The following is a 14,025-nucleotide window of genomic DNA, read 5'->3' on the forward strand; positions in this document are numbered from 1 at the left end:
TCTTTGCTATACTCCCAAGTTTCCATATGTGTGGCCTGTTTCTGAACTCTCCTCTATTTCAATAGTCTAGTCTTGTGCCATCCAACGAATATATGAGAAATGTAATTTCATATACACCATGCATAATCACATATGTAATTTAAAATTTTCTAGTAGCCACATGAGAAAGCAAACAGAAATTAATTTTAACAGTATATTTATCCTAATATATCCAAAACATTATATTGCTAACATGTGATCTATATTTTAAAATTATTAATGGCATATTTTACATTCTTTGTTTTTTAAGATTTTATTTATTTATTTGACAGAGAGAGAGATCACAAGTAGGCAGAGAGGCAGGCAGAGAGAGAGAGGGGGAAGCAGGCTCCCCTGAGCAGAGAGCCCAATGTGGGGCTCGAACCCAGGACTCTGAGATCCTGATCTCAGCCGAAGGCAGAGGTTTAACACACTAAGCCACCCAGGTGCCCCCATATTTTACATTCTTTTTTACTCCTACTAAATCTTCAAGATTTGGTGTGTACTTTACATTCACTTTCCAATTCATACTAGCCACACTCAAGGGCTTACAAGCCACATATGGCTAGTGGCTATTATACTGGACAGAGCAGAACTAGACCACATTAGTTTACATGACTACAGCTTCATAATAAGCTTTGGTATCTCATAGAGAAAGGCATCCCTCCTCGTTCTCCAAAATTGTCTGGTTATTCCTAATTTTTTGCAATATCACATAAATTAAAATCAGTTCCTCAATTCCATGAAAAATCCTTTCGGGATTTTATTAGAAATGAACTAAACTGGGGCACCTAGGAAGCTCAGTCATTAAGTGTCTACCTTCAGCTCAGGTCATGATCCCAGGATCCTGGAATCAAGTCCCACCTCAGGCTCCCGGCTCAGAGGGGAGTCTGCTTCTCCTTCTCCCTCTGCCCCTGCTTGTGTTCCCTCTCTCACTGTCTCTCTCTCTCTCTCTGTCAAATAAATAAATAAAGTCTTTTTTAAAAATGCACTAAATTTATGGACTGGAAGTCAACATCTTTATAATAATTAATCTCATCATCCATGGGCATGGTATGACTTTCCACATATATCTTCTTCAATGTCCTCTGGTTAAATCAAATAGATTATACATAACTTTTATTAAACATTATTTGTGTATTCTGTATAGATTCTCTCCTGTTGTGAATGGGGCTTTCACTGCCCCAGTCTGCTCCATTTACCAACCATGAGTGTAGTTTCACCAAGCTATCAGAGACGAATATGAAAAATGGGCACAGAAAAAGCGTCTGAGCCTCCATCTCAAGGGGTGAAATGGAGAATACAAACACCTGTCTTGCAGGACTCCCATTTACATGTTGCCTTCAGTATTTTTGTCATACTGCATACCGACAGACCACCACCTACTGCTGGCCCACATGGGGTTTTGATGAGAATTAGAAAAAGGCACCCGTCTTCCCAGTAGGTACAACAGCCCTGTGCCAGGGCACACGGCTTGGTAAGTAGCTCACAGGCTGTCTATCAGCCCCCGTTTGCCAATATCTCTCTCTTCCAGGCACAGCACCTATGCTATAACCTCCAATAACTGCACACAATGGCTCTACTGTTAAGTGTTTGACATAGTCCTTTAAACACCTACTCTCTTTCAAGATTTATTTTTAGAAGAACCCTTATTACAACTTTAAATATGAAAACAGTATACTCCAGGGTGCCTGGAAGGCTCAGATGGTTGAGCGTCAGACTCTTGATTTGGGCTCAGGTCATGATCTTGGGGCTGTGTGAGCAAGCTTTGTGTCAGGCTCCCTGCTCAGAGGGGAGTCTGCTACTCCCCTCTCATCCCCGACTTGTGCTCTCTCTTTCTCTCACACTGTCAAATAAAAACAAAATCTTTTTTAAAAAATTACAGAAACAGGGGTGCCTAGGTGGCTCAGTGGGTTAAAGCCTCTGCCTTTGGCTCAGGTCATGATCCTAAAGTCCTGGGATCAAGCCCTGCATCGGGCTCTCTGCTCAGCAGGGAGCCTGCTTCCTCCTCTCTCTCTGCCTGCCTCTCTGCTTACTTGTGATCTCTGTCTGTCAAATAAATAAATAAAATTTTTAAAAAAAATTACAGAAACAACTGATGTTATGTAAAACTCTGCTAGATACTATTGACTGCCAAACATTCTGAGCTTGAGCCTGAGACCTCTTCTTAAAAAAGGGAAAATTTGATGGGGCACCTCGGTGCTACAGTCAGTTAAGCGTCTGCCTCTTGGCTTCAGCTCAGGTCCTGCTCTCAGGTCCTGATCTCAGTGTCGTGAGATCTGCAGAGTCTGTTTGAGTTTCTTTCTTCCTCTTCCCCTGTTCCTTCCCCCCACTCCTGCGTGCTCACTCGCGTGCACATGCTCACGCTCTCTCTCTCAAATAAATAAATAAAAATTTTTCAAAGAGAAAATTAGCAACTACTAAAGAGCCTCAAGTAAACTTATCCTTGGCACAATCAGATAAATGAAATATGAATAAAAAACTGAATTACTTTCTTATTATGTAACAATAGTCCAACATGCCTTCTTGGGAAAATGGCAGTACAACACATATAAGTAAGTACATTATGAATTCTGTTATGGCTAATGATAAAAACAGCCACTATTTGAGAGCATCTTTGGTTCAGTACTGTGATAACTTTTATTCACCCTCATCCCACCTTAATGTTCATGATAACTGGAGGCAACCAACTACAACCAGTGCTCACAGTAACTATAGATATCATGAGCCTCGTATTTTGCAGATGAAGAAACTGAGGCTCAGCTGGCCCACTTGAGGTTGTTACACAGATGTCAGAATTTATTCTAACATCTGCCTCTCTAACCACTACACCCGCTGTGTAAAATAACTATGCCTGGATTAAGGGTTATTTCATAAGCCACAGATGCCCAGATTCCATATTTCATTTTCCCCAAAGGAAAAGTCACCATGACAGATAGCCCCATGGGCCCTACATTGAATTCCCTGGGTCTGGTCCAGGCAGAACTGTCTCTGCCGCAGGCCCTCCTGGGGACTGCCTGAAGGAGGCCCCTGAGCTCCCTGCAAATCCTCTTAGGGGAAGAGCCTAGCATGAAAAAGGCTACATATAGTCTCTCCCTGGACCCCAGAGACAGCTCTGCAACAATTCAGGTATTTGACTTGTTGAATTCAATTATTACTAGAGCCCAAATAATCCTTCTATGAGGCCCTAACCAGAACAAGCGGATAATGTGATTTTGCTGGGGACATAGTCCCAAGAAAACAAAATTGTTTCTGGTTTCTGACACAATCGGTTCTATATGACAGACTGCAAAACTAAAGACACCTTGGACAGAGATCACAGGAGAGACAGGAGGCATATAGTCAGAATGAAGCTGGGAAGGGACCCTCGTTCTGCTCCTCAGACAAGATGCCGGCAGAGCTCCAACAACTCTATACCCAAGACGGAGGTGACAAGGACAGGCTCTCATGCAGGAAGGAACAACCTAGCTGGGAGGCAAGGAATGTGCATCCATAAGGTAAAACCAACCCAGAGCAGTGCTGACATAGCTGAGGACTGGGGAAGGGAGCAGCAGGAAAGGAAGGTAAGATGGGGAGCAGAGAAGGCAGGAATAGAAAACCCGAGAATAAAAAAAAATTTTTTAATTGATGAGATGAATCCAGGGGAGTAACAGAAATGCGAATAGTCTGGTCAGAGAGGGACAGCAGGGTGAGGGGAGGCCCCCGAATGCCACATCGAAACATTAAGTTCAAATGCATGAAACACACAAGACTTGAAGCAAGTGTTGCTTGTGAATGGGATAGAGCCCGCTGGGTTTCAGCCCCAAGTCATCTGTTTTCTCTTGGACTTCATTCCTCCTGGTTGCCAATGACTGAACCCTCCGTCCAGGAGTAAGGATTCAAAGAGCGCTGTCCAATGCTCTTCTCAACCTTTTTGTTCCGGTGGTTAAAACATATAAGAATGCAATACAATCGGGGGTGCTCAATGCTAGAATGAAATTCTTATATGGGGGTAAATACTTAACACAGGTTAACGCCCTCACAAGTTTTACTTGTAAGAACTCGTTTTATATTTTAAAATAACATGCAAAGTAAACTGACTTGTTCCTTATTAAATGGGAAAGAGGAGTGAATCCTCTTATAAAAATCCTTAAAAAAAAAATTCTACCCCTGCCTAAGCTAAAATGATAGGATGATTTACAGCAAATCCAGCAAAATTAATCTGAGATAACAAATACCCTGAACATGAGTTATCTGAGCTTAACTCCTACGAACAGGAGAGCTGGGCAAGGTCTCAAACTAGTACCGGACATTTCAAGAGGGTGGTGTACACACTTGTGGTTTTGTGGTCTACAACAGTCCCACCAGCCCAGATGAGGCTGGGTGGTCAGGTGTCCCCATCTGGTGACAGCGTGCAGCCTGGCTCAGCAGAATCCAGCACAGGAATGTCTGTGCCTTCTCGAGATAAAACTCCCAGCTGAAATCTCACTGCTGTGGCTGCTTCCACCCTTTGGTGAGGGCGCTCACCAAAGACCCACACGAGACTTACTGCTGCATCCAAAAAGATGCACGCTGCATCCGAAAGATGAGCATTAATCTCCCAAGAGTTTAATTTGTGATGCAAAAGAAAAAGGCATTATCTATGTTTCATAGCAAACAGAAGCAACTGGATGATGTAATATATGATATTATAGTCACTTATGTCCTCCTGGCCTGTACTGTCTATGGACCCGATCCATATTTTTCTCAAAAGCTTTTCTTCAAAGCGTCCAGTCTGTGCCTGGCCACGTGGCTCACTGTAGGCATGCTGTTTAACTGTTCGTCCACTGAACAACATGATAGTGGGGTGTCAGGAAGCTCAAGCTCCCAGGGAGGTGTCATCTCTCAGAGAAGCTGGAAATCCAGGGGAGGGTGAAGGGCCAGCCCTAGGCAGCCATGCTGGCACCGGCAAAAAGCCAGAAACAAATGATACTCAGAGCTGGCTAAACACAGTGACAGCTGGAATGTGGAGAGTCACACAGGGAGGGAAGGCCTCCGAGCTGGAAGAGGGGTGTGACCGCTAAGGGAGCAGGAAGAGTTTGGAGGAGCACAACCACCCCTGGATTTGGGTCTGAATCCTTTCTAGATCTATCTTCACGTGGTCACATTCCTCTGCTCCTCTAGGAAAGAATCAAGTTACCCACGGGACATCAACCTAATCCTGGCAATTCATAAACAAAGGAAGGGCCCCACAGAAACACTAACAGTGCATAGACGTGTGAATAACAAAGACCCAGTAGTTGCCCTCGTGAGGCCAACACAGTCCAAGAGCCACAAGAAGACACAACCAAGACCTTGACCCCAGGCCCTATGCAGACAGCACTGTTGGCTCTCCCAGTGAAGCTGCCTAGCAGGGTGATTCCCGGTAGCAAGCCAGAAGAGAGCTCACCCACGGGATCTGCTCAACATCAGAACCTCAGCTGCTCTTCTGCCACGGAGGCTAGACACAAGTATCTGTTCCTGTTCTCATCCTGCGCTTCTCCTTCAGAGGCCTCTGCCCTCCTGATCTTACTGGGACTGGTCCACAGGAAAGACGACAAAGCGATCTTTCCAACACTAAGGTCTACTGTGGGGCAGCAGTCCCCCTTATGCTCAGTTTTGCTTTATAGTTTCATTTCTCTATGGTCAACTGGGGTCTGGAACCCTCCTTCTGACACAGAGTCAGGAAGTCAATAGCAGCTAACATTATATGACAATACCTATATCGGTCACCTCACTTCGTCTCATCACCGAGGCACTGAATCATCTCACATCATCACAAGAAAAGTGAGTACAGCACAATAAGATATTTTGAGAGAGAGACCACATTTATTTAACTTTTATCTCACTCTATTGTTAATAATGGTTCTATTTTGTTATTTTTGTTTATCTCTTACTCCGCCTACTTCAGATATTAAACATCACAGGTACGCAGGTATAGGGGGTAAAAAAAAGGAGTATAGGGTTTGGTACTACCTGAGGATTCCAGCATCCACTGGGGGTCTTGGAACACATTCCCCATGGACTAAAGGGTGGGCTACTATATTCTTCCAGGACTTCCCCTCCACTCCCTACTAGATGAACTCTCAGTTTCTCTTCCTGGAATTAAGGGCCTCTCACTCTGGCCTTCCATATCCCTCTGCTGTCCTTAAAGCTCCCCAAAGCAATGGGTTCTCCCTCCTTCTATATCCATTTTGTCTTGAAAACTACTCTGTCCCTGTTAAGGCCCCCATCTGGTCAGTGGGTGGTGAAGACTTTCCCCCACGGAGAATGGCCAAGGCCTGGAACATCCAAGCCCCGGCCACAAATGGCCCCAAATCTATAGATTAAAGGACAGAGCACAAAGTGAGATGCAGCCCTGGGGCCCAGCGCTCTGGATCTTCTGAACCGCCTCAATACCATGCCAGGGAAGGTGAACTCAAAGGCCAATACCCCACTAAGACCCCCTGCTCTTCTCTGGGGCTGGTGGGAAAGTGAGCTAATCAAAATAAGAGTCTCTGCCCATGAAACCCATAAACCTGGAAACCCCCAGCTCGCATGCAAACTAGTAGACCCTCCAATCTCACCAGCCCCTCCTTCCCTGAATGTCCTAAATCCTCAATGAACACGCGTCATTTGCTCCGTGGCCCAGCACGGGCTGCTACTGCCCAAGTCCCTAACATCTCCAGGGTCCATGCCTAGCTCACCCACCTTGGGTAGTCTATGTTCAACGAAAAGAACTGAATAGACCCAGAGTCCGGAATATCTCTTGGTGCTTAAGTTTTCCTAGAGTAATTTTTACCCAGCAGGAGACCGGCCCCTCAAGAGGCCGGCGGGCAGGGATTCCCTCCTCCTCCCCTGCGCCTTCACCACCCCCAGGGACCACAAGGACTGAGGCTCCGGACCCCCACCCACATCCTCCCCCTCCAGCGGCCCCGCCAGGCGGTCCGCAAACCATCGAGGTCACTCAGCTCTTGAACGACTGCCCCGCCCACTGCCCCCAAGTCCGAGCTCCCAGGACCCCGCATCCTCTGGCCCGTCCTGTAGTTGCGGGGGTCAGAGGGCACATTCTTTGCCACCTCGCACTCCAGGGGCAGAGAGAGCCCGGCGGCCGACGGGACCCGCAAAGCGCGGGCGGGGTGAGCCAGCCAGCGAGGAGCTAGGGTCTAAGGGTGCCGCCCAGGGGCAGCCAGCCCAGCCGGGGGCGCCGCGGGGCGCTGGCCGCGGAGAGGAAAGAGCCCCTCCCCCTTCCAGCTCCCGGGCCCCGCCCGGCCTCTAGGCCCCAAGGCGCAGCCGTCCCGAGAGAAGGGAGGCGCGGGATGAGACAGGAGGAAGGACACTTACTTAAAAGGCTACATAATTTCACTCCCTGTCCTCTTCGGAGCCGCGGAGACGCCTCCCGTGCCCCGGACTCGGACCTCGGTGCCCACCACCCCAGCACAGCGGTTCTGCTCTACCGCCCACCTCTTTACTCCGCCGTTGGGCGGAGCCGCACCTGGTCAGCCCAATGAGCGGCCGTCCTTATCCAGAATGACGTGTGCGCAGAGCAATCATTGAGTCCGCCCAGCCGGGGAGGGGTTCAGGCGGCGCACAGCGCTTCCTACTCAGCCCTGAGTCGCCGACTGCGCGTGCCCGGAACGGGAGGGGGCGGGGCCGAAGGTGATCTGACACTAGAGGTGGGGTCCAAGCTTGGTCCCTGGAAAGTGGGTTGGATCACGATGGCGAGATCCGGGAGTCGTCCCGCCCTGCGAACTGCCCGTTACTGCTAGCTTTGGAGGACGGAGGTGCCCAGTCCTACGAGGCACACCACTCCGTCGCTGGCAGAGTCTGGGAGTTAGGGTCCCTGAGTTCGAATTCCCTCACTTGCATGGACATCGCGTGACCTACCCCCCCCCCCTTTTTTAACCTGGGCCTCAGTTTCCCAGTCTTTACGATACCGGAGTGTTGGAACTGCCGAGCCCTAGTATTCCCGAACTGTAACGGGGAGAGGAGAAGGGGGAGATGGGGGAACCTACACGTGACCTCCCCGCGTGGGGCCCCGCCCATCCACGGTCTAAGGGATGGAAGCGCCCTCGGAGGACGGGAGGGGGTGGGCGGATCCTAGGAAACCCGACCCCGCAGCCCTTGGCAGCGGCTAAGGCGGAGCGCACTGCTCGGCGGCCGGCTAGCCCTGGCGACGGCACCGGAGAAGGATGGGGACCGCAACCCGGGCTTCGCAGAGAGCCTCCTTGGAGGCGAGGGCGGTGCAGAGACTAGGCGTGTGACTCCGAGCAAATCAGGGGAGGATGGATGAGGGGATGGGAGATAGCTAACTGGGCCGTCTCTCTGCGTCCGGTCCGCAGAGGCGCACGTCGCGGGTCTCCAGAGGCTTCGTCGACAACATCGGCAGCGCCGAGCCAGTCTCGGGCCATGAGGAGCGTGCAGGCCGCTCGGCCGGGAGCCGCCGTCTGGGCTGGCAGCGTCCGGCTGCGCTGAGGGCGTGGAACCGAGAGGGGCGCGGGCGGCAGGGCTGCGCCAGAGCGCACAGCCATGGCGAGGGAGGAGTGCAAGGCACTGCTGGACGCTCTCAACAAGGCGACCGCATGCTACCACCACCTGGTGCTGACCGTCGGCGGCTCGGCGGACTCGCAGAACCTGCGTGAGGAACTGCAGAAGACGCGCCAGAAGGCGCAGGAGCTGGCGGTGGCCGCCCGCGCCCAGCTGACGGCCGCGCTGCGCGACCGGGGCCTGGGCGCCGAGGAGCGCGCCGACTTCGAGCGCCTCTGGGTGGCCTTCTCCGGCTGCCTGGACCTGCTGGAAGCCGACATGCGGCGCGCACTGGCCCTGGGCACCGCGTTCCCGCTGCACGCGCCGCGGCGGCCGCTGGTGCGCACAGGCGTGGCAGGCGGCTCGGCCGGCGTAGCCGCGCGCGCCCTGAGCGTCCGCAGCTTGCGGCACGAGGCGGAGGGCAACTTCGACGTGGACGACCTGCGCGAGCTGGAGCGCGAGATCCTTCAGGTGAGCGAGATGATCCAAGAAATGGAGATGAAGGTCAACGTGCCCCGCTGGACGGTGCAGGCCCGGCAAACGGCGGGCGCCGAGCTTCTGTCCAGCGCCAGCGTACGCGTCTCCTCGATGGGCGCCGTGTCCGTCCAGGAGCGCACGGGGCCCTGCGACCCGAACAAGGCCCTGGCCGCCACCGTTTTCAGCGCCGTGCTGCTGGCGGCTGTGGCCCTGGCAGTCTGCGTGGCGAAGCTGAGCTGACCGACACACGACTTTTTCCTGCCACTACCGCTCCCTCCCGGGAGACATCCCTCGGGAACGACGGCAATCGCCTGGACTGGGGATGGGAGTGGGATTTGGCACGTTTAAGGAAAGGGGTTCTAAAACCCCGTGTGTGTGTGCGCGCGCACATGCATGTTTCAAGCACACATCTGCTTAGGCAGAACATGGTTTCCTCTTGCTGGCCCGGGAGGAGTTAATTTTGCGCGGGCATCCAGGGCATTACTGCTAATGTATGCAGCAGCTTTATCCCCTATTAATAGAAAACCGTCCCACGGTGACCCCAGATTCCTCCGAGTTAATGGGTGACCACGTGTGCTGCTGGGGCGTGTTTACGCGGAGTCTGAGTTTGGTGCCCCCACCCCTAGCAGCGATTCCCACTCTCTGCGTGGGGCAGTTTGAAAGGGGGGTGAGGTGAAATGAAGTCGGGCGGGGGGGTTGTTTTGCTGTGTGGGTGGTGATTTGGTTTCCTGGACAAAACTAGGAAGATGTAAGCAGGTTATATTACCTTAATCCTTTGGGGCCTAAGCTTAGGATAGCGTGCAAAGCGAAGTGCGTGCAAAGTGCTTTCTCTATGGCACACAATTGAGCTTTTTGGCAGAGTTCATCAATTAGTTAACAAAAGCAGCTAGAAGACGTTTGGGTTTGGGGTTCAGTGACCTTCCCCACAAGTGCTGACCCTACTTAGGAAACCAGACATTGAAACTGCCCCCACTTGCCTGTTGCAAGGGGCTCTTCCCGGTCAGCCTGGAAGGCGCACAAGCTTTGGGAAGGACATATGCTATTCAAACAGGCACTTTCTCCTTTGCAGGGGCTTATGTTTGTTCCAGAACTAGACCAGAGTTTTAGATCCTCCTTGGGGGGAGGGCTGCAGAATCCTCTTTGGAGCCGTTAATCCTTTCTATCCCTTGGAATTTGCCTGCTGGCCAGTAGGAGAGCTGGCTTTGGAGAAAGCCACACAGCTCCCTGACCCTCACACTGACCCCTGAGAGGGTAAACCTCACTGCTGCATGCCGTGGGACCGGATTAGCCCTGGAACTGGGTTAGAAGGCAACAATTTCCACTTGGAAATTTCAGCAGCATTTTAGAAACAAGAATCATTGAGGAAGAAAAACCATATAACCATATGTTGCCCTATCAAAGCCGGTTTCTTATAGAGGACATTTGGCCACGAAGTCATACGTGCCAATGAATCAAACACAGTGGTCTTTACTTACACCCTTAAGTTAGTAAATATACATCTATTATGAAAATAGACCTTCTTGAAGGCAGGAGGTCATAGCATAAACTAGTGGAACCACGGTGTACATAAAAGAGGTTGGGTGACCCCTGCTTCTGTTGCTCAGTGAATAAAGAAGGTGGAAACCCCTGGGTCCCAGGCTGAGCAGTGCCACCACCGGCCACCTGTTTTTCAAAGAGAACGTAGCTGAGGAAATAATGCTGAGAAAACACATTTACCTGTCAAAAGGTAATTTGGGGGCACCTAGGTGGCTCAGATGGTTGGGTGCCTGCCTTCAGCTCAGGTCATGATCCCGGGTTCCTGGGATCGAGTCCCCCATTGGGCGGGCTCTCTGCTCAGTGGGGAGCCTCCTTCTTCTCCCTCTCTCTCTCTCTCTGTCTCTCATGAATAATAAATCTCAAAAAAAGGGGGGGGTAATTTGGAATAAAACCCAGAGACTTTGGCTGAAAACGACAAGGGTGTTTTTTTTTTTTTTTTCATTTTTACCCTAAAAGTGGGAAAGAGGACCAGGAGGAGGGAAATGACAGTTTCACAAAGGGAGCTTGGAGGGCAAATAGGAGGGGTGCAGCCATGGTGCCCAGTCCTGAGATCCACCCTTCTAGCCCAGCTCACTTCCCCTCCTCCTCAGCACACAGATTACAATACCTCGGGATGGAAATATGGGATCTCCGTGTGTGTCTGTGATAATGGTTTTAAAACACCCACAAGGGCTTAAGCAGATTAAAAGTTTTATGACCTTAACTAATAAACACCTTCTGCCTCATCTGAATAGGGACCACTTCAAATTCTTTTGCACCTGCCTGCTCAGGGTAACTTCAGAGATGACACAAAAATTTCCTAACTCCCCTCATACTCTCATTCCCCTCCCATACACAACGCAATACAGAATCTCCATTCCCTTCCCCAAATCTCAGTTCTCCCAGAAGAGAGGAGGCTGGGCATTTTGTGACCCAATGTTGGAAACTATCCTTTAACACCACGCCCTAATTATATTCTCTTGTTTCTAATACAGTGAGTCTTCTGTTCTTATCAAGTTGTTTTGGTTCATAACGACAACAAAAAATCGTTCAGCAGAATCTATTGAAAAAAGCCCATGAGATGTATAATCCACAGAGAGCAGTTGGGACAAATGTCTTTGTTGTCACCCTTTCCACCCACTTGGCAGATGCTTGGGTATTTAATTGTATGTGCAATCAGATGTGTACCTAATTCCGAGTCCTCTGGTCACTGAAATTAGGGGTAAAATGTTGCACGTGCACACAGGGGCGCCTGGGTGGCTCAGTTGGTTAAACGTCTGCCTTCGGCTCAGGTCGTGATCCTGGGGTCCTGGGCTTGAGACCCACATCGGGGAGGCTCAAGGGGGAGCCTGCTTTCCTCTCTCTCTCTCTCTCTGCCTGCTGCTCTGCCTACTTGTTATATCTCTCTCTCTCTCGGGCAAACAAATAAAATCTTTTTAAAAAAATGTTGCACACACACACACACAAAAGCTGAATTGCAACGAACATATTTATCCTGTGGACCTGTTAACCTAAACAACTCTGTGTTTGAAAGTTTTAAGCATTAGGACTATTTGGTATTATTCGGAGTTCTAACATTGCCTACTAGAACTTTCGCTATGAGATACAAGAAGAATCAGCTTCTACTTGAGCAACAGGCTGTTGTCACTATATCTGTCTGCTCTCATTCCTAGCTATATAATTCAAGACATTGCTTTCTGATAGAAGCCTGATTCCATTTAGGTGTTTGATATCAAAGTCATTAATTTTCTAAAAACATTCGGTATGATTTTATCCATGATACAAGTACAGGGAAATTTTTCAAGATATTTAATATAGGATATATATGATGAGGTCAACGTTAGAGTCTATGGCCAAAAAAAAAAATCTAGTTTCCCATATTAAAGATACAAGTTAAAGGATAGATCTTTATATCTGAAATTAAATGCTATGATAAATGCCTGTAAAGAGAAAATATCCCTGACTTCCCTTTTGGGAAAATAGTACTATTTTATCTGATTTGGAGAAGACAAGCAATTGGAACGTCAAGGCACTTACAGAAACTTTGAACTATTGCTAGTAATGGGGGAAAAAATGAAATACTGATGCTTGTAGGAGAGAGAAAAAAAAGCCTGGCAAATTCATTTTTTGTGTGCTCGAAGGACTTAATGCTTTTAAAAGCTGCAAGGGAAAGATTCTTGATAAGGAAAATTAGAGCATAACCTGCATGGTTTACTTAAGGTTTACAGTAAGCTACATAAGAGATGTATGATGTCAAATGACAAGTAGTTTTGGTTAAAGAGTGTTTTGGTTTGCCTGAGGATCCTGGTGATGCTGAATGGTCTGTTTCTACCTGCACATTGGTACATTTTTAGCTACTCAGTTGCATTTCAGAGATAGCTCTCCCTTCTGTAATGAATGTTTGCTTGTTAAGGGTGTGAGCCCTGCGTTGAGAGTCTGTGTGTTAGCCTGAGAAGTAAAGAATGTAAGACTCGCCTCTGTCTTCCTTTGGGGAGTGCCTCCTCCCTCAAGGCCAGATCAGCTGTGATGGACAGGGGCTCTGCCTCTCTCTCCAAGTACCTCAGAGAAGACATTGACCTTCCTGTGCCTGGGTTCCCTCCATGGTGAAATAGGGAGGGAGCCCTGACCAATGGACTCAAAGGTCCCTTCCAGAGTTTAAAACATTTAGTAGAATACAGTTAAACAAGAAAGGATTATTCCGTTTCTTTGGGATTTTTTGGTGGCTATTGTTGGTTTGGATACGTATCAAAATGAAATGTTATAGTTTGATGGTTATTATCTAAGATTCCATATAAATTTTAAAAAATCAGAATGAACTGAGCTTACTGTGACATTAGTCCATATCAGAATGAGTGGATGGACTTAAAAGCAAATTTGTATAAATGCTACTTATTTATAGTACTTAAATTAGATTAGGAATTTAAATTCAGATTATAAGTCTGAGTCCAAGAAAGCCTACTATTGATTAAACAGTTGGTTTTACCTGGCAATCGGGCTACCTAAACTAATTCTGGGAAATTATAGATGTGAAACTCTCATTTATCGTGGAGGCTGGGAAAATCCTGTTCTGTGAGTAACCTGGAGCCCTCAGAACCATGACCACATTGGCTGCCTGCTATCAGGAATCATGAGCACAGCGTGGGTGGTTTCGTACATGGCATCAGATCCAAAGTGGAATTAAAGGCTTCATGTCAAGTGTTCATCTACCTGAAATTGTTTATTAAATAAAAAAATCAAAAGTAACCTGCAGCATTTATAACTTGGTTGGAAAAGACACCCTCAAATAATTCAGCTATTGACTCGTGATTTAAAAATATATATATCCTTAATCTTCTTTATGCCCATTTGAAGTGAAGGTCATGATCAACATTGTTACCCTTCACAGATTACATTACATAAAGAGATATTCAGAAATTCTCCAGGATTATAAATCCCCACGTGCTTCTGTACAGTATGATTATACTTGTCTTGTAATGCAGGATGGAATCGGGTTGACCGACAGTCAGAGATCTC

At 48.6% G+C, this 14,025-nt stretch overlaps 2 protein-coding genes across 5 annotated transcripts in view; one reads left to right on the top strand and one right to left on the bottom strand.

Moving 5' to 3' along the window:
* The window catches only part of ANKRD27 (ankyrin repeat domain 27), a 49,041-nt gene extending 41,562 nt beyond the window's left edge, over nt 1–7,479 (bottom strand). For all 4 annotated transcript variants that reach the window (XR_013968368.1, XM_080829664.1, XM_080829663.1 and 1 more), the window contains exon 1: nt 7,339–7,479. The gene's annotated coding sequence lies outside the window, so the exon portion shown is untranslated. The remainder of the gene's footprint in view (nt 1–7,338) is intronic.
* A 1,044-nt stretch (nt 7,480–8,523) lies between these two features.
* RGS9BP (regulator of G protein signaling 9 binding protein) lies at nt 8,524–9,237 on the top strand (the record flags this gene model as incomplete). Its single annotated transcript, XM_080827796.1, has 1 exon — nt 8,524–9,237. The coding sequence occupies one exon, from the start codon at nt 8,524–8,526 to the stop codon at nt 9,235–9,237; it is 714 nt and encodes a 237-aa protein (XP_080683922.1).
* Between the last annotated feature and the right edge of the window lie 4,788 nt (nt 9,238–14,025).

This window comes from Martes martes, assembly GCF_963455335.1.
Source record: "Martes martes genome assembly, chromosome: 17".
Lineage (NCBI taxonomy): Eukaryota > Metazoa > Chordata > Mammalia > Carnivora > Mustelidae > Martes > Martes martes.